This window comes from Helicoverpa armigera, chromosome 2 (genome assembly GCF_030705265.1).
Source record: "Helicoverpa armigera isolate CAAS_96S chromosome 2, ASM3070526v1, whole genome shotgun sequence".
Taxonomy (NCBI): domain Eukaryota; kingdom Metazoa; phylum Arthropoda; class Insecta; order Lepidoptera; family Noctuidae; genus Helicoverpa; species Helicoverpa armigera.
In genome coordinates this window covers 15,315,705-15,337,894 of record NC_087121.1, presented here as the reverse complement: position 1 = coordinate 15,337,894, position 22,190 = coordinate 15,315,705, and the positions used below count along the sequence as shown (strand labels likewise).

At 34.4% G+C, this 22,190-nt stretch overlaps 1 protein-coding gene across 1 annotated transcript; it reads left to right on the top strand.

Annotated features, from left to right (window-relative positions):
- The first annotated feature begins 261 nt into the window (after positions 1-261).
- LOC135118614 (UNC93-like protein MFSD11) lies at positions 262-22,131 on the top strand. Its single transcript, XM_064041064.1, has 8 exons — positions 262-634; positions 7,368-7,537; positions 15,145-15,321; positions 15,579-15,750; positions 16,290-16,404; positions 17,458-17,583; positions 19,083-19,387; positions 20,283-22,131. Exons 1-8 carry the CDS (start codon positions 548-550, stop codon positions 20,496-20,498), a joined length of 1,368 nt encoding a protein of 455 aa, XP_063897134.1. The 5' UTR covers positions 262-547; the 3' UTR covers positions 20,499-22,131.
- The last annotated feature ends 59 nt before the right edge of the window (positions 22,132-22,190 follow it).

Genomic DNA, 22,190 nt, shown 5'->3' with positions numbered 1-22,190 from the left:
GCAGCTTTAAAGTATGGGCAGAGCGCTGCTCTCGATGTTAATGAGCGCCGCTCTCATGCCTTTTTGGTTGGTTATATTTACGGATCAGATTCGTAATAAATATCTTATTATAGCTAAATACGAGCGCAAGATTAACTAAAGAGTGCTTCAGGAAATTGGAGCCCCGATGGAGCCTTGTGAATGGAAATCACAACATTCCTAAATATTTATTTACTCTGTGGAATGGACTATGCAATCATTCACGTCATTCATATTTCATTCGTGACATTGACTTTTGACAGTTGACAGATAAAACAGCCTTCGTGTCGTACTGTGTATTTATTTATTTACATGTAAGAAAACATAATTTCTTTGCTTTTATTACTCGCTTAGTGTGTCGGTGGAGGGAGTTCGGAGTTGCGTGTAATATCATTGAAAAACTACGTCAACAACTCAGTTCTCTTTTAGATGTTGGACTGTTGAGTCCCGTGTTGTCGCATAAACGTATTGCTTCTAGTTAATGTATATAATTTTTAGTTTAGTTTTGTAATCGTACACATCCATCAAAATGAATCGAAAATTTTTAAACGTTATAATCCTCGGATTTGGATTTATGTTCGTCTTCACTGCTTTTCAAACTATGGGAAATATAGAGGTGAGTTTTCTTTTTTATGTAAGAACAATATTAATTATTATACTCGAGCAAATACGTGTATTTGTAATAATTTGACAAAGTATTCAGTTTATTCTTGTGTTTACATATTCTTTACTCTGAATGTGTTCCTAGAACATCTTAAAGTATTTTTGCGCTTGGGTATTCTAAATAATAAAAACACTTATTTGTGGTCCATTGATCAGAATAAAACTCATTTTTAAACAAAAAACTAGCAGTTACAGTAATAACATATAAAGATACAATAATATAAACATGTGCTATTATTTACTATTTAAATAAACCTTTGACTGCTACTCTTTTATGTGCATTATTTAATTATTTTTATACTGTGTATTAACAATGGTTGGTAATAGTACAGTAATGTTCATTTCCTGGGTCATACAGAGCTATGTAGTTGTAGAAAGGATCACTTCATATTGTGGCTGATCAACCCAAATGTCAAACTGCGACCTTGAAATTACTATCAGAATGTTACTGACCTGTTGATGCCAAATATGCTAATAATATAGCATAAGATATTTAATTTTTAAGTGTTTTTTTGGCATCTCAAATGTAATAATCAAAAAAAAATCTACATAGAAAAATATCTATATTTTTTATATAACACGTGGCTATAAAGTATACTAGTAATTTAAGCTTATCAGTAGGCATGTTATTCACATTAAACATTTGTTCATTTTATATCAATTTATTCACATCCTATAGTTTATTGTTCCGTCTTGATAACAATTAAACTATGAGTTCCTAATTAAATATTTTGCAAATTAAAGCGTCTTTGTTTAAATAATTTTACTGTGCAATAAATTATCCTTATAACACCTTTACATTTGTTGTTTGCTTGTGAAACAAAACATTATTTTCTTTTTTGCAATAGATATGTACATCTACTACTTACATCTTCTATTCATAATATATTTGTCTATACCCCAGGCACATATGGTATATGTGTATTATCTCTGACTATTGAATCATAAATATTGTGTATTTATGTTAATATTATGCTTATATTCTATTAAAATTAGTTTTTCCTTCTAGACAGAAAAATTTATATCATAACATTTAAGATTATAATTTGAAGATACTGAATTTGCTAATAGTAGGTAATTCTATTTTTAATAGGTACCTCTTTTAGGAATATTAATAACCTTATTTTTGCAGTGACTAATCCTAGATGTGATCATAAATAAATAATAACTGTATATTTTAATATTTTTCTTCACCTACACTGACATAAAGATATTAGCTATCTATTTATGCTAGATTGTTTTTGATACTTTAGTTATTATGGATTTCTCAAAATAACATCATAAAAGTAAAAAAAATCCCAAATATATTAACTTGTAATAGTGTGTTTGTTACACCTTAATGGCAAATATTAACAGGTCAAGCCGGTAAATAAGGTAAAAAATTAAAGAAAGCTTCCCATTCAGGATATAGGGTGTTATTAAAAAGGAAGTACAATTTTTTTCCCCAAGGAATGATGGAAGAAAAACTGTATGTAATTGTTAAAATCAAAGTCAAGATCTATATCTGAGATGTGGATGTAAATAAGAATTTTACATGAAAGTAAGTTTTCATGTAGATATCTATTAGGCGTCGCGGTGCAGCGCGTGCGCACAATGTTAACAATGTAGAGACGCATAATTACATGTATCACGGATTATCGTAGGTATTTGATTATTATGTTCCTGTGGTTTATAATCGCTTCCCAAGAAACTACTTGTCTCACTCTTCTTTCTCTGATAAAAAATAGTTATTCTGATATAGGCTGATTCTGTAAAGATTCATGAAAATCAGTTCAATTTACGTGAAAGAGTCAGCAATTAAGTATATATTGCATCCACATCTTACCTCTTTAAATAGTGATTTTTATATTGATGATAATACAAATGGAGTACCTAATTCAATATTTCGATTGTGGTATTTTAATTTTTATATATTTCACTCACTCACAGTACCGGGACAGGTTTGTCTTTCTTTCGTTCTTAATTAAATCAAGACGCTTCGATATCTAGCTGCATACAGATTGCTAAATCACTGCAAATGATGAATAGCAATTGGTAATCTCGGCGCAGAATTCTGGGCGTGTCATCGATCACCATTTAGCAAATCCGTTTTGTTTAGCTTTAGGTACTTACGTACTTAGGTATTAACTTGGGTACCTACGTGATTTATATTGCCAAACTCACCAATTATTGAAGCACTGTTATGCGGGTACAGTCACACACACGAGTTCAGAATAATTATGTGTCGCCGTCAAACTGTTTATTTTTGTGTCCAATAAATAGGCCTGAACATAACGTAGTTTGTTAATAAGTTGTAGATGAATAGATGATTATTTTGCCCTCTCCTAAATTCCGCGGACATTAGGTGCAGAAGCTCGCAATTAAATCCATTTGATGAGAAGGCTTAACTGCTTAAGACTCTACCCTACTGGTTCTGGTCGCCATTCATGCTTGCCTGTATTTTTGTCCCTGAAATTGTTAATTATCCTTTTGAACTTCGTAAGGCATTCATTACTTTGAACTGAATAAATTCTTGTCTCAGCCAAACTACTTCAAACCTGGGTTTCTGTGGATATCTTGCATAGTGTAATACATAACAGTGCTACGCGAGCTACACTGAACCTGCATCATGGCTGCTGCGTAATTTCAGTCGATCGATCGATTCGTAACTCTCAAACTCTTCAAATCGAGAGTAACTCGCCATACCTACAGCCACACGAAAGTAACGCCACAGGTAACAAACTCTTCAGAGAATGCCGCTCCACTGGTAGAAAATCAATAAAATTCTTAATCATGCAGCTCACATTGCAAATATGTGCGGATGTTCTCTGTGACACTACCGTACATAGCTGTTATTTCATAACGCGTTGTGTAACAGATAAAAGCACAATATTTCATTTAATTTACGGGCTGTAAGGGCATAACATTGATATCTTTGACGTTAATAATGAACGTGTCCATTATCCTCTTTAAAAGCAAGCCTGTAAGATACCTTTTATGTTTGGCTTACGTAACTTTACAAATTGAGATCATCGTCCGAGATTCGCAATGGTATTGTGCAAGTAGTTCTTCCAAAGCTGCAAATGTCATAGAGGTGTTTGCAGATTAGCGAACATGTGTGCGAATGTACCGAAATACTGGCAATTTGATCTGCGTTACAATCTATTGCTCGCATCCTGCAAATATGTTTCATAAGTAAACATGTACATGTGAACATCCTGCAGAAGTTCTATTCTAGTCGTTACTCCAGTTGTCAGACTATAACACAAAATATGTTATGTGATTTATTTTGTAAAATCTCTTTCAAGAACAAACACACCACTGAGAAGATGATTTACGATTGCCTTAAAAGTCTTGTAATCTTAGAGATCTTGAAAGATAACATACCTATAAGATCTTAAGATCACATAGGTTGGCAAAGCTGCGTGCCTAGTTTATTATGGTTTAATTTAAAATACACCCGTGTCTATCCCATAATATAGAAAGTATGCAGTCTGGTAATAATTACGTAAATTCTTGTTACGGATATTGCACCGTTGCACAGAGCCAATTATTTTCAATAGTTACGCTCCAGTAGAACCCGGTGCTCAGTTGATTTATTCCACTCAATAACACTCGTTCTTAATCAGTTGAAGAGCTCTCAAAGTGGGATATTGACCTACGTCTGTGTACTTACTTACCTAGCTATTGTTATGTCATCATATATTTTTATCAATCAGTCATGAAACTGGGTTGATGTACGATCGCCACTGGCACAGTTCTGATTGGAGAAAGGCTGAGTTGAATGCATTTGTAGTTAATATGAGTTGAATGCATTTGTAGTTAATATTGTAATGCACCATATAATATACTAGCTGGTGCCCGCGACTTCGTCTGCGCAGGTTTAGTATTTCGAACAATATGTTTACAAATTGTAGCCTATGTGTTATTCTGATGTATAAGCTATATTATTGTAAAGTTTCATTAAAATCCATTCAGTAGTTTTTGCGTGAAAGAGTAACAAACATCCATACATCCATACATACAAACTTTCGCGTTTATAATATTAGTAGGATACTTTCCCTTTATATGTATAGCTATCAATTTGCATCTATCTATTAAGTACTCACGCATGAGAGAGTTTACTTTCAATAAATAATGCATCGTGCATTGATGATATAATCCTAAGAGATTATTTTTTTTGCAATTTAGATATAACATCAGCGTCATTTGAGATAACTGCACTAGAAATAGTAATATCGTTATTTATATAATTGTATCTATAATAAACCGATCATTTATATACAAATTCCGTCGTATCATAAAAATACCGGTTTTAGTGCCAGTTTAAAAACAAATTATCCCGAACAAAGTTAAACTAAAGCTGATACCTTAAAACCCACTTTTTATAATAGGTGTTTAGATTTTATAGTTGACTATCGATAAAAAAAACCACCACAATGAATACCTAATGCATTGATAGATCATAAGTTTTGCACAGCGTAAAACGTAAACATTTATTGCATCACAAAATTCCCCGAAAATGTCAAGATTGTAATTTTAACAACGCAATATATTTTGTTTACTAACTAAAGTGTCCCTCTAGCCTACCGTAATATCTTGTAGTTCCTAAGGTTATCTGAAACGAAGGCTGTCTTACCTAATGTGAATTACCTAAAACTCTTAATTAACTTTTAAATATTAGTCTCTAACACAATACAAGTGGATATTTATCATTGTTTGTCTATACTCGATAAATTCAAGGATTAATTTGTACACGATTTAGGTCAGATAGATGTACTGGCAAGATATTTATTTTCAAGGGTCTTTTCAATGATGTGTTTCAGATAATTGAGAGGTTAAAAGTGACGTATACTTCGATTGCGATGGACCGATAAGCTGGTTACCTTTATTCCGGGAAACATTGCTTTTCATAACATCATAGGACTCTTGCGTTTTTTTTTGATAATATTTCCTATGCAATAGATTGAATAGACAAGAAACAACCTCTTAAAGCAAATTGAAATCGTGCCGAAGTAATTTGGATAGTGCAACTGTGCAACTCGTGGTAAACCCACGCAACATTTAAGCTATCTTGCTTAGCAAGTGTTTAATGTAGTTAAGTATCGTGTAGCATGTCGGTTTTATCGGCCAATTATTATTTACGATCGCCGTTCAACGACCTTCTTATAAAAAGATAAATTCTAGCCTTTGGGACGAAACTTTAGTATCCAAAATTGGTGTCAAACCGGGAAGCCTGTTGCTTTTTAGGGCGAAATACCGTAAACAGCAGAGTTTGAAAATTTTAAAGCGGGACACTTTAGTAACCCACACTTCCATTAAGCTTAAGTACATGCTTTTGGCATTTTTAACATGTAAATGATGTTTGTATGACATTATTAGTGAATACATGATAATGTTATGCGTGCGTCTTTAAAATTATTAAACGATAATCATTTTCGAAACTGACGATAAAATCGCAATCACTCCTTATAAGGGTATATTTTGCCAATATGATATCCTTGTAAAACCAAATGCAGATGAATATTATAAATATTGGATTTGGTTTATCGACACTATAAAGGAAAATTTCCAAATCGAAAGTTTTTTACCTCAAGGCGTTACGAAATTTTAGTGCTTTATTGCAATTGATATAGAAGCTTATTCATTTTGGACCGGTCCTACCGATTTTTTAGGTTGCATCTATATTGTTTTAGTAAACGTCCCACGTTTTTTGATTTCGAAAGCAGATTCAACGTAGTGGGTTGTACATTTTGAGAATATCAAGGTCATAAACATAAAATACCAAAATAATGTGAAGTGCATTGTGAAATCGGAGAAATTGTAGCTACTTATGACTTTGTTTAACAAACACACAACAGTTATCTTCTCCCGTAAATAGTAATGGAAAGTTATCGTCATATAATTTTGTCGTTACAAGTTGACTTCATGATAGTAAAAATGTGCGAACAAAACACTACTGCACGTACCAAGGCTAATGACTGATAAACTTCAGAGTAGCAATACTTCATCTTTTTCATGCAATGTTCCCAATTTTATTAGGGGTTGGCTCTCTGTCACTCTTCCTTTATTATCTAACATACACCCTCCTCATTCATGTTATCTTTCGGACAATCTATCTATCCTTTCGTCGGTCTTCCTCTCCTTCTTCATCCACATTTATATTTAACATTCTTTATGAAATGTGTGTCCTCCCTTCTAATTGCCCTTACCATGGCAACCGCTTGCCTCGTACCTTTTCTGAAACTAGAGTTACTTTCAGACTCCCGCACATAACTCAATACTTATTCGGAAACTGTGAAGAACAAGTCTGTATTAGGTTTTTTACAGAATTCAAGGTAACATTAATACGAAGATGAGTTTTATCAGTGTTGTTGAATACGCATGACATATTACAATGTCAAGTACTGCGATCGTACTTGATCTTTCGACTATGCGAAACTGTTTCAAGGCCCATCTAAGATAAAGCTGCGTTATTAATATAAAGTGCTTATTAATTCGAGAACTGTCAATGCAAAATATATTATAGAATTGGTTAGATCATCGTACATAATTATTATCTTCATCTTTGATTCGAATATAAGATGGTTGTAAAAATAATGATAAAGGTGTAACACATTTGCTTAATGTCTGGGAAAGGGGTTGAAAGCCATCATACATTATAGATTGTTGGATTCAATCACTTAAATTTCATCTTTTGTTCACAGAAAACAGTGCTAGACAGCATATCCCACGATGATCCGGAGTTCACGGGCGATGGCTATACGTCACTGGCCATCATTTACGCGACACTGGCCATCTGCAACTGGATGGCGCCTTCCATCATCACGATTACTGGCCCAAGAGGCGCCATGTTTATTGGAGGACTTACGTACTTGTGAGTACTTTTAAGTTAACATAAGAATTATTTCCAGAGTTGATAATCACGTTTTCTCCTTACTTTGTCTCAAAGGAGTTTTAACTGCCATCTGCCTGGCGTACTGGCTGATTTTCTATTTCTTGAAATAAAGTCGTTATTCTTATTTCAAAAGTTTGACCACGATTAGGGTTTATTCGTATCGTTTACAGTCGGATTGGAAATTACAGTAAATGTACAACATTTTCTACGCCTCAATATTTATTAATTGGGGATTGGATTCCTTTTCTCAATCAAGGCATAAAAAATAATAATTGTTATAACATATTTCTCAATCAGTTGAGATTTCTGCACCAAAGATGCCAAGTCATGGAGCTTCAATGAGAAAGTAAAAAAACTACAGTAAGAAAACTTTCTCGGATCTAATGCTAGAGTTTCCAGCCTGTCGGAAAAACTTAAATGAAAATACGAATTAGTTTTATCTACGTTCCTAGACTAGTCGGAGGTATGTAATAACATGATAGGTAAGGCACATAACTTCCCCGTAGAGGATTACGTAAAGCTGTAACAACGATTGTCACGTTATACAACCTTTTTGAATTAAATGGTAAGTGCTAATGGTGTTATGCCTATCATCTGTCAGTTTGAGGCCGTAGTCTGTGATATTGAGGTTTTTGGATCATAACATATACCCTACCAATGCTAGTTACAGCTACTGTTTTATTACGTAGGTGTTATATTATCTTACTGCGAATTTCAATTACCGATTTCTTCTTAGTTCTGCGATTAGAGATTGAATTTCGACATTACTTTCATATCTTTGGGACAGCCTGAAAATTAAAATATTTTGAGTTTGATATGTTAATTATGTCACAATATCTAACCAAAAACAGTGGATGGATCGGTTAATGAAATTCGGAGTTAGTATGATCTTTTGTGAGTCTGTTTACGTTATTATTCAATCAACAAAAAACAAATATGTATCCTATCCTAATGCAGTAATAGAATGATGCTCACTTGTTTATTTTCGGTGTGTTGTCATTTTGCGGTGATGTGATCTTTTGTGAAAGTCGATGTTTGTTTTGGGACCAATATTTTGAGAAAATAAAAACGTAATTTAGCCCACTAAGAGAAAGAAGATGCCTACGTTTTATCTTGACTGTAGGTACAAGCTGTTTTACATAAAATTTTGCAGTCTTTACACTTAAATTTTAATGTCAAAAAATGCAAAAACACAAGCTAACTTTCACTGTCTATTTGTCGGTTGCCATAGAACGTCCATGTTATTATCACACATGTGTGAACTACTTGCGTCTGCGCAGCAAACGCACTCGCTTGGCAATTCGTTGCGTGATTTCTGGTAGTATGTATGACTTAATTAAGTAGATGAGAAAATTTATACGTTATAGTAGTGTCTTGAATGAAATATGCCTACAATAACACGTTTTGTTATTTTCTTGTTCAATAATTTCTTACATGCATCAAACTTGGTGTTATGAATCAAACAATGCGTCAAAATGTCGCTAAATACTTACTTGAATATAATAAAAAAAATGATTTCTGAGTGCCTCGAACATGAAAGCTTAAGCCCACTGTGCTATAAGAATTAGTTTTACTACGACAAAAAAACACTATTGAGTAAACAAAAGACGATCTTTAATGGTAAAACTATCACCATAGCATGGCATTTTCGTGACATGGAACTAACATAACTGCCATAGAATGTCTTGTCCGTTACTTTGAAGCAGTGTCGTGCATTTTAATAAGTAACAACTTTGGTTTGATGCCCGCGATTTAATTAGGTACCTACTACATTTTGACACTGAACTGTATTCGATTTGATGAATGTACCTATCGTTTTTTATGCTTAATGTCATCGGTTTGTATTTTAAAAAGGTCAATTTTGTTGGCTTGAACTTTATGGTTAACCTTTTAATATTTTCGTTAAAAAATTGCTAGAAGCTTTAGGTTTTCGCATTTTTCACACAGTTCTTTTGAAATCTTCAAAGTAGTCTATCTTTTAGGAGACTTGCTAAGATATCAATTTTTCGTAGCAAAAGGGACTTTTTTGTATGTCCGTAATAAAACTTCACTTACAGCCTTTTTTATTGTACTACGAAGTAAGTGCTCAAACATACTTCCACGACTCATTATAATGTAATTCAAGTAGGTACAAAAGTGTAAGTGTAGTATAGAAAGCTTTTGTGACTCGTAAGGGAATTACCTACAAGTCAATATAGATTCCGAAGGTACTAGCTTTGAAGACAAAACATCTGTCACTAGAGCCAATAAACTATTGAGTACGAATCTTCTTTGTTTATCAAACATTAGTCATTAGTGCATTGTTTAAAAAATTATATACCTAGACTAGAAGTATTTGTTCTACAACTACGTAATTGTTTACTGGCTGCAGTAGGTGATAAAGACATGAATATCAGTTTCACGTGGTAGCAAACCTACGAAGTTGACACAGAATCATAATGCGGTTTTTAAATTTAGTGGTAGGGTAAATACGCCAAGCCTTAGCGATTTTCTGATTGCGGTTCGCTATAGCACCGTCAGTTTCCAACGAAAGATAGTTTCTGATGCGGTTTTGGATAGTTTGATTAATCTATGTCATGTTTATAGGCATAAGATTGATATTTCTACGAAAAGAAAAAAGTAATAAGGCTTGGATGCGTCGAGAACAGAAAAACCCTAAAGTCGGCCATTCACGGCCCAAGGTCGGTCGCGTTTTTTCCAAAAGTCGGCCGGGTATAGGCTGTTTTAAATTAAGGCAGTAACAAATATTATTAACATGATTTATTTTAGCTGAATTATAATACTAAGTATACATTTGTAATTGTATTTGTTTAATTTATAGTAAAATATTTTTTTGTTTCCCCTAAACAAAAAAAGTCGTTTTCACTACCAACCATTTATATTTTTTAAGCTAATAAGAACGGTTTAATAGATAGCAAGTCCCAAACTATAAAGCTACCATAAACATGCCTACAAAACTGTTAACTCCTACATTTAAACTTAACTCCTTTACGATATAATGAATTATAATAAATAAATTATTTCATTCTGAGAAAATGAAAAAATATAAAAGTATTTTTTCTTACTTATTTCTCGAGATTCAACTAATATCACCCCGGCCGTTATTTGGCTATTAAACGTAAAATAGATCTATAAGCTTTGCAAATTCTCTTGTTTAGCCAACGGAATTAGTACAATAGGAATTTAAAAAATAGACTGCATTTGCTTTAAGTCGGCCACGGCCGAGACTCCGGTTTTAAGTCAAAACTGTTGTCCTAATGGCGGCCTCCTATTTTTCCTTGAAAAATATACGCAAAACGCTGAAAAAACTATATTAAAATATAGTAAAAATAACCCATTAGTGATAATCAAGCTTAAAACAAAAATAAATAAATGTTTTATCGTTCTAATATCAATCCCCAAAATGTGAGTATTCACTTCGAGTAAGCTACTTTACGTGCGAATTTGATGTTTCAACGGCGCAATCGCTACTGACGCTCAGTATGAGAAGAGTAAGTGACAGAATCGGATAGTAACGATTTGTACGTATAGAGTATAAACCAAAGTTGCAATTCGAGGAGCAAAACTAACACTTAATTACCTTTTGAATGAATGCAAGCTGAAAATGTACAGACGGCCGAAGTTTGGGGGGAGGCCGACATTTGGCATATTTACCCTATTTAGATGCATAACTAGTCTTTGTGTGGATCTAACTGTCAATCAAAAAATCTCTGAAAAAATAGGAATCAGTCGAGTATCTTTTTTGGCTATAAATTAGTAATACAATCATGTAATACTAGCTTAGCTGACAATTGGCCGTGGGAAAGCACTTCTTGTAGAATGTCGTTTGTTGACCCCTTCTTCATTATTGTTAAATGCTTATCAATCTATTTTTTATCTGTTAAGTGTTTTCCAATCATGATAGCATACGCATTCCTTCGCTTGGTATATATCGAAATGTTTTGTACATAAACCTTCACTAGACTAGATCACGCCCCCTCAAGGTTACTCGCTGGCTTTGTTGCATAGTTTCGATCCAACCTTTCATTTATTTTAACAATAACTAGGTTTATTATTTTATAGTGCAAAATAACGCTAGACAAAAATAATAAGTGAACTTATCTAGTTTTTTTTTGTGTAGTCACGACTGTTTTGTATTCATTTTTTCAATGATTTTATTTTCCGGTTTGGTTGCTCTGGGAGGTTATTAACTTCGTACATTTATTATAAATACCCTGAAAAAAAAACAGACACCTTCTCCATTATGATTTTAACCTGAAAATGTAATAAGGCGCTGTAATTGCTGTAAAACTACTAGTTACTAATTACGTAGCTGTCAACAAAAGTAGGCGTGTAATGAGATCATTTAACAACGTGTTCGAAATAATTACAACAGGACTTCGTTATTTAATTGCATCACATTCACAACATACCAAACGTATTAGATAATGACCTTGACTTCATTTAAGAACATTATTTAGTACTGAACGAATTTGGACTTAGCAGTAGATTAATTAACAAAAAATGATTGACCTAACCGCTTCCAAAAAAGGAGGAGACTTTCGAGGTTTCACTAATGAATTAAGTCTGTAAAGTAAAACTTATAAACTTAAATGATGCTAACTGTTTACTTAACCCGTGTCAAGCTAGATAATAATATAAATACCCGTATGTAACGCTTCTGTACATACCGATTTCAGTTACATTTTCAACGATAGAGATAGGAAAAGCGGCTCTATCGGTTATGGTAATTAACTTTGAGTTACTGTTATATGTATAACAGACATGTAACAATAATAATATGTGTTCCAAGAAACACTCTGTTTATTGAAACCATTAATATTTTACACGTGTCAGAAGACATCTGAAAAATAACATAGTCCTCTGCGTCATCCACACAAAAAGGCAAACCAGACCTGTAGATGCGTAATTTCGACAAAATAAAATCAGGATGAAAACACTATTTACACTAATTACCTTCACAGACTCTTGACACCCCATATTTGGTAACTTCTATGTTAAATTGACGTGTAAAATTTGATAAAGCAGAGTTTCCCACTACAGTTCAATAATGAACCTACAGCAATAAACGAGGTGCAGCTAGACTAGACCGCTTTAAAAATATGTTAGTTGTTACATTACAACATTATAACTGCGTAACTTTAAACGCGGTGTAAATTGTCATAGACACAATTTTGTGTTGCAATATCCTTTCTATTTTCCTCAAAGATTTGTGACAAGAGTACGATTATTATGATTATCTTCTGCTTTTGTTTAGCGATGTGTTTTACAGGTGGTTACAGGAAAAAAACCGGCCAAGTGCGAGTCGGACTCGTGCACGAAGGGTTCCGTAAATTACAGTTAAATCAACCTATCTCAAAAACTATAAGAGATACTTTGATCAAACCAAAAATCGTTGAAAGAGTTAATTAGCATGCATCACCTCTATTTTTTTTAGAATTTTATACCCCGTAGTTATAAAAATAGAGGGGGGGGGGACATACTTTTTACGACTTTGAGAGCTGATATCTCAAAAACCGTTCACTTTAAGAAAAATGTTTTTTAGAAAACTTTATATCATTTTAAAGACCTTTCCATTGATACCCACACGGGTATGTACATCGAAAAAAATTTCATCCCTCAGTTACATGTATGGGGCCCCACCCCAATTCTTTTACTATTTAGTGTCATATTTTTGTAGCGGTTCATACAACACATATTCCCATCAAATTTCATCACTGTAGTACTTATAGTTTCCGAGTAAATCGGCTGTGACAGACGGACAGACGGACAGACGGACAGACGGACATGACGAAACTATAAGGGTTCCGTTTTTGCCATTTTGGCTACGGAACCCTAAAAACACTTTCGTTTTATGGCATTGGATGTTTCGGTTATCGTCCAAAACATTAATAGCATACTCGTACATTTTCGAGTTTGGATCTGCGTATGTGATAAGCATGACAGATTAGGTTGAGCCAAGTTAGACACAATCTTGAACCGAAAACATGTGCAGTCTTTTTCGGGCCATATCGTATAACACGTGCCTATTAGAAATGGGGCGCATTGCAGTATTTTTTCAAAATATCGTTCAGCTATTAATTTGGCAAGGTGAACGGGACAGCCTTTGTTATTCTAGGTGCGAAGCGTGTATGGCTCTGACCTTGACCACCCATCCCACTAATGTTATGAATGCGAAAGTTTGGAGGTGTGTTTGTTACTCAATCAGACCGTAACGGCTGAACGGATTTCATGATTTTTTGTATAGTATAAATAAGAATGTATAATTCTTAAACAAGTCAATACATATTTTTTATGATACCACTATAGACCACACGTAAACACGCTTTGTTCCATATCTAGTTTTGAATCAGCCATCAATCTGCAATTAGCTTACAGTGAAAGTGCATTTATAGCTAAAGTTAGAACCATCTATCATCATCTTTACTTGCTGATAGCCTTTTGTTAACTGTTAAATGCTTTTATCAAGCGGTTACGTAGCAGCTTATAGGTCTGTCTTGACTTCCTCGGTCATCGGCCCATTTACTGCCAGACAGTCTTTTTGTCTTGTTTGTTGTGCACGATCGGCTTAACAATAAGTGTCTTATCTCGACACCATTTAGGCGATATGCAGCGGATTAAAGTTTCAATAAAGTCCTAGTTATATGCACATCTACATAATGTTACGACTAGCAGTTACTTAGTAGTTTCAATATGGGTAAGAACAGGTCATTATGATTGAAACATTTGCAAAACCCGATTTATCTATCGTAACCTGGTGGGTCCGAGGCTAGCGTGTTAGCGGTCATCTGAGCTAAGTAATTCAGCGTGTTGCGTAACCGATACTTGTTGTATAGTATACTGGACACTTGGACATAATGTACAGCCGTGTTGCAACTCGTAAACACTGCGATTGCGCAACAAACAACATTGCATTCGCATAATAGTGTGTTAGTGGAGTGGCATCGACATTAAAGTTCACAGCCGAAGTCGGGTGGCATCGCGCCAAAAATGAACTTTCCTACCAAAATTAAAAGCCTTCGTCTCGTTTCACTTTTTCGTTCTCTTATTTCGTAATGGTCGTGAAATTGTATTAGCAAAGCTTAAGAATAGTAGTGAACAATGAAATGGAACTGTTCTCAGAAATGTTTTGAATTTGAAATGTTTTAGAGACAGCTATTGCATCATTTGGAGTAGCTATGTAGACTCATTTCTCACGAATTCATCTCGAGTCTAATAAGAAATGTCGACTGATGCCTGTAATTACGCACTGTCTCGTTTGTATTCAAGAAAGCACCAACCAAATGAAGTTTCATGCCCTCTTAATCATCTCTATGTATACTTGAGAAAAAATAATAATTAAAGTTTCAATAATTTATGAGTTAGATTTATTATACGACCCAAAATTATCTAGCATTCTTCTAAATTCTACTATACTACTATCTACTCCTACTCCAAATGGTCCAAAGTTATCATTGAAACAGGATATACATACTATATACCGGTTCACAAAGTATCGACTGACTATTCCCTTCGTACCTTAGACACAAGCCATAGAAAGCGAAAGTACAACGTAGATATATCATTAACTAGATATCCTATTGCAGGTTTTTCATCGTGACTTTCTTGTTCCCTCGCACTTGGTTGCTGTACGTGGCAAGCGTGCTGATCGGCGCGGGCGCCGCTGCGATATGGACCGGCCAGGGTAACTACCTGACTCTCAACAGTGATGCCGATACCATATCTAGGAACTCTGGAGTCTTTTGGGCTATGTTGCAGTGCAGGTACGTAACATCTTATAATTTAGTTGGATCTATTCCTAGTGTTATAAGAGTCAGGTTGCCTTGAACTTGCGAGTTGAAGATGGAACATAAAATCTTGCTAAAATTCTAGTGCCTAAAAACCTGTTATATGGTAGGTATGCGAAGTGTCTTGTTAGCATTGAAATTGCTCAATTAACTACAGATATTATTTAAAACCGTGACTATTATTTAAGATCGTTTCAGCATGCAAGTTTTAATTGATTACTTTCTCTTTGCAGCATGTTTTTCGGCAATTTGTTCGTGTTCATAAAGTTCCAAGGCAAGACTCAAATTGATGTGGAGACTAGAAATGTGGTGTTTGGCGCTTTGACGGGAGTGTGCGCCGTCGGCTTAGTTTTCCTCATGCTGCTTAGACCTGCTAAGCGTATGCCCAATATTGAAGATGCCAAGGTAAACCGCACCCTCTCGCATTGACATAATGTGTATTTTGCAACTAACCCACGGCCGACTAGCTCTTAAATAAGATTTTATTGATCGCCATGTTGATGTTTTTGGTATTAACCGATCAATTCAAATACAAAATATTATTATAGCGCGGAGAAATCGAGAACAACAAGTTTCAATTCCCTTGATCGCGATTTCTTTACTTGAAGAATTTTATGAGGTAGTTTCATTGAGGGCAAACAGGATGTTAAGATTAAGGAAGGTATGTAAGTAGAAGTGATGGTCACGGTGCAATTTGGGTCTTTAAACTTCAATAAATAACAGTCCCGTTCATCGACATTCAAGTCACGGTACAAACACCAGGACATCAACTGACTCCAATCTGTAAAATTTTTCCTATCAATATTGAACCTTAAACTTTAAAGATAAAGTTGAAAATCTATTAAAGTTTGGCAGTTTGTAGGAGCCTGATGTGCTGGCTATGTGCTCTTTACAATGAGTTTACTATAGAAGGTAGAAGTACTAAGTGTAGCTATTGTTTGCAGGGAGAAATTGTGACACATGACGTTCAGGACAGCCCTCTGGATGCGTTCAAAGGTGCTCTGAGGCTGTTTTGTACCCGGGATATGTTGTTACTGAGCGTCACCTTCATATATACCGGTAAGTTTAATATTATAAGCGATCTGAGATAAGCACTAAGTTACATTTAATACGAAATAACAATTGAGAATATTATAATAGGTAATGTGACCAAGGGGTGTCCCTTGAGATCGATACTAAGTACAACTTACTTTCTCTTAAAACTTTATTATTATTTTACGTTTATGCATACCTACCTAAAAGGGATTATGTATGCCATTTAAGGAACCAAACTGCATTCGATTGTAACACACCAAACTTCGAAATATTACATAATCATTGGAATGATTCGATATCGAATAAAGCGCCATGTTATATCCTTTTCTTTTTTGTAAAAGTATAGTAAAAGGCCTTCTCGGATAGTTATTCCAAGAATCTGGGAGCATTGACTGCCAGTTACATTAGCTATCCCACCTGAATACTAATGAAATTGTACGAAGCCTTTACGTCCAAGTTTTGATATTGAACCTTTGTGGTGAAATCAACCAAAAAGTCATAAGTCTTAACGTTTGGATGCTAATACGGACACTTTATTGCTAATTTTATGAGTGTCCTCTTATAAAAGGGCACCTAAAGTTCGTTGCCGTTACTTTGTGAATACAGTAGTAAACAAGCAAATGTCAATCAACCGGTTTCGCAATGCATGTAGATGATAAAACAAGGGGGGTGTGTCACCCACACATGCATACTCAGGAAAAACAATCGCCGATTGAGCCGATCACAAAACTCTCAAGGTCAGAGGTGGTCAAACAATATTTAATGACTAGCTGTTCCTTGCGGTTTCGCTCGCGTACCGAGGGAACTACCTATTCCGAGCCATATAAAGTGCCATCCTCAATAAATGGGCTGTTTAAGTTTTTTTTATTGCTCCTTTGCGGAGATTAGTTCATCCAAACAACTCTTTAGATTTTATATACGTTGATGATCCGATCCGTGACCGTACCCGAATAAAATAAGTGTAAACAACACTTCAGAAGTTCCCCCATGACGCTGTGAAAATCGGGAGAAAACAGCTTAGTGTCAACTTAACTGTCTTAGGTACATTTAATTGTTATTATTTTCCTTAATTTACAGGTGTTGAGCTGTCATTCTTCAGTGGTGTCTACAGTCCTAGTATCGGATTCACTCTGTCTATGGGCGAGAATGCAAAGCAACTGGTGGGCTTGTCAGGCGTCTTCATTGGTATGGGAGAAGTGCTCGGTGAGTCATGACGTCATACACTTAGCATTGTATGCGCAGTTCGCGAGTAGTGATTTGGTTTAGGTCAAGTTTATTTTCCTGGTCGAAAGTTTTGAACTAAAACCTCTTTTCAAATTGATCCTCTATGAAATCTGGCAGGCATGTCAGTAGCTTGTTCGAAATTTAAACTTGATGAAGAGAGAACCTTCTTATTTTTTTCCTTATTTTAAAGTCTCCGGATTTTGTGCCAATAACAAAAACAAACTACTAATTATACCTACATGGTCTTAAGGATGTTTGTGCTTTGAATGCCTAAAACCTTAAGGAAACTGCAGTGTGTCCTTTTCTCAAAGACTTTATCCTATTACAATTCGGCAAATTGTGCTAAACCGCAAAACGTGACTACATTTTAATGTTGTGTTTAATGTCTGATAGAGAATTCGTTCACGTTTGTTTTAATATAAAATATATTATGTAGAATACATATTAGACAACGTGTGCAGTTATCACTATGTAAATAAATGTCAATGTATACCGACGAATTGGAAAAAAATAGTTGACCTTTATATTTTGTTTTGGTTTCTAATTAAATATATTTTGTGTAGGTACTAATTTTTATCTTGTCTGAAAGAATTAGGTACCTACAGATCTCAGACTAAAATCTATGATAGTACCTATGATTCGCTGTCTCAGAAAGATACTTATACACTCATTTTAAGATTGATGTTACACGCTTTCAGCATAAAATGAATACTTAAGCAGTTCGCTAAACAAAAAAGGTCATAAATGTCTTTATTTCAATCTAGACATACAGAATAGGACTATACATACAATAAGAGAATTTTGTATATATGTTCTGCAATAATTAAGGAACTTTTTGTTTTAAATTGTCTATTGTGAAACTAGTTGTTTATGGAAAATGCCATTAACTATCTGATTAATGATAGTTGCAACCTAACTATGTCTTTTGATATACATATAAAAACATTTTTTATGTTACAATCTTTAGATTAAATTAACCAACACATTAACGTAATGTAGGTAAATTATTTATTAACTACACAAATATCTGTGTTGTGTAATAAAATCCGCTAAACTGTTCGATAACAGGATATCACAAGTATGTACAATCATTAGTTTTAGACTTGCGCAATTTACTTTAAAAACATTTATTTAGGTATGCGCTAGCTACGCTGATAAATATTAATTTGACACCAATATGTTTATTTTGAACTTTATGTCCAATGCTACAAGGTTTAGTTTAAATATTTTTTGACACAATGTTTGCACAGTTATACATAAATTAGTGTATGAGCTAAGGCTGTTTATAATTAATCTTACCGTTAAATGAGTTATTGCATGCTCACTTAAATCATTATTTAATTTGAACTGAATTTTGTAAATTAAAAACAAAAGGATTATTATTTACAGTGTAACTTTTAAGTATGTGAATAGATTTGTTAAATGCCTTTGTAGTGTAAAAAGTTGCAAAATTAACCAAAAACTCATTTCTATTACAGGTGGTGCTCTATTCGGTATCCTTGGATCCAAAACGACTCGCTGGGGCCGCGATCCCATCGTCATCATGGGCTATTTCATCCACCTGGGCAGTTTCTTCCTCATCTTCATCAACCTACCCACCGTGGCGCCCTTCGGAGACACAAACGAAGTCTCCTACATAACCCCATCTCCACAGCTAGCGATGTTCTGCAGTTTCCTGCTCGGCTTCGGCGATGCGTGTTTCAATACTCAAATATACTCGATCCTGGGAGGCAATTACTCGGATAACAGTACCTCGGCGTTCGCTCTCTTCAAGTTTACTCAGGTCAGTGAGCAAATGTTTGCAATTTCATTAGGTATAATATTTACATTAGGTACTTATTTGACTGAGTCTTTTACCTCTATATAAAGTTCTTAAGTAAGCGACGATCTTTTTACTTTGATTGACGGGCTGTCATCAATCCTAATCCTAACTAATATTATAAATGTGAAAGTAACTCTGTCTGTCTGTCTTTTCTTCACGCCTAAACTAATGGACTGATTTGTGTGAAATTTGGTACAGACATAGTCTGGAACTTGAGAAAGGACATAGGATAGTTTTTATTACAAAGAAAAGAAATACAAAAATAAAAATAAAATTTATTCCGGACATATACCGCCATCTATTGGTCAAACCATAAATCTGCCGCAAGTCACTATTCCACGCGAACGAAGTCGCGGGCAAAAGCTAGTATTTATATACATTGGACATTGACTTCACAAAAGGTAATTTATCTCAATGAATAATAGCTAGCTACAAGGAAAAAATGCTTACATTGTTCTCAATGCATAGAGATAACCTTCTTTGTGCGGAAGTTAGTAGAAATAAATGAGGATACTTGACGATGTAAGAAATATATCTATCATTTTAAACACGTAGATATTATTCGAATCACAGAGTGTGAAGGTAATTGAGTAAAATTGCTTATCAGTTTTATTTCCTTGTATGAACATGTTATTAATGTAATTGAGCAGTCAATAATGAAAATGTAAAGAATTGATTTATGAAACTCATTTGCCGGGAAATAGTAATACTTCATTTCACTATTTTCCAAATAAGTCAGTTGAGCAAAACATTATTTTATCGAGACAACCGTGTTGATTATTTCGTGTCTATGTTTAAATCAGAAATCTTGTTTTATTTTTCGAACTTTTCATAACATTGGAATTACTCTTTCCAGTCACTGGCAGCAGCGGCATGCTTCTTCTACTCATCAAAGGCGCTCCTGTCGGTACAACTACTGATCCTCGGCGTGCTCGCGTCAGTGGGCACGGCGTGCTTCTGCCGCGTGGAGTGGGCGAGCCGCGCCCGCGCACGCGCACTCGCGCTCGACGTCGACGACAAGGCCTCGCCCACCACGCACGCGCTCGCCGACAACGCGCTACATTACGACTGAACTACGCCGTAGCTGAGACTTGACTACGCCGTAGCACCGACTTACTGGTTTTAGAAACAGGGCTTACTCCGAAAATTTGGAACTTGGGACATCTGTGATTTTGTGGCATTTTTTTGTCGTTTGATTAGAATCAAACACTGCTACTTATAACGCATCAAGTATGGATGCACTTTAAGTGTTGTACATTATGTAAGATATGGGCAAAGCCTTATACAACCTTAATTTGCGTCCTGCTTTAAGAGGTGTGTGTGTGATGAGTTCGACTCGAATAAATTCAGCATTTTATAATTATCTAATAAGAATATTCATCATCAATATCCTACAGTAAACTAAAAAGTAGTAAATCCTTGGTGTCTAAAATTATTAATATTCCGGCGTGTGTAATATTGTGTGATGGCAAAAGGCCAGCCCGAGGCAGCCTGAACTGAAGAAGTGTATATAGAAGTGAAGCTTAGAATAAGGAAATATAATAATAAAAAATATCAACCGTAAACAACACATCTCTAAAGTATGATAATGTGTATGTAGATCTCCGTTATCAAATATTATAATCGGCGATGCGCTTGCGACTTAACTTTAGTCAAGCGCAAGCGCAGTGGCGATATAAATGTCGTACACACGTAGTTCTTAAAATTAATCGATAAGTATTGAAATTAACTATTTTCTTGAATAAAATTCGAATTGTATTTGATATAAAAATCTTCTTTATTTCATATTGAAGTATTATTACTGAATGTATTTTATTTAAGGACTCTATGTGTGGATACAGTTCAGTATAAACTTAACTAAAAAAAAATCTGTAAAGTTGGGTATGAATTACGAGAAATACCAATTTTGGCTGTGTCATGCTCATCTGTATAGGCTAATTAAAATTTGACAATCCTTGCACATACAAAAAAAAAACGTGTTTTTCACTCAAAACCCATGCCCATGGTGTATCCATAATATAGAATATAAGCAAAATATAGCCAGCTTTAAAGTGAAAGGTAACACATTGAATGAAACAGGGAATTATTTATTAATTTGTATCCAAAATATTTCTATACTTCATAATATGATTTCATCAATCATTTTGTGATTCGATCATATTTATATGTGTATGATATTATTAATGTATGAAAGGCAGGGTGGTGCTCTACTCATATTCTTGAGTGTAAAAAGTGTAAAATATTTTTGTATAGAAAGTAATATATTTCATTATGTAGATAAAATAGGACTTCTAGTCACAAAACTCGAGGTTTTCAAATGAAATCATGGAATTCAAATCTTTATACACATCCAAACATTCCTTGTTTATTATTGTTTTGTCAAGTGAATTTGTAGATGGTATGTTAATTTAATATTACATCTGTTATTTCTTTGTTTTCAAGCTTTTAATGTAACATTCCTTAACTTCTAATCCCAAAATTAAATCTAATCCCTAAACGTAGAAGTGCAAAGTGCATCAACACTTGCAATGGCTCAAATCTAACAGCAAAATATATAAATGTAAATAAAAACTACCCATGAATTAGTTGCAGTCAAAAACAATTGTGCTCTTTTTACTGTCTGTCTAGTCTTATAATCCAATTCTAAAACTCCAGTTGACTGTACTTTTAAGCAATTGATGTAAAATAAAAATATTTTAATAACAGTTTGCATTTTGTTTCTTTTCCCGTATTTTTAGGACTGTTATAATTTTTTTCCTTTTTT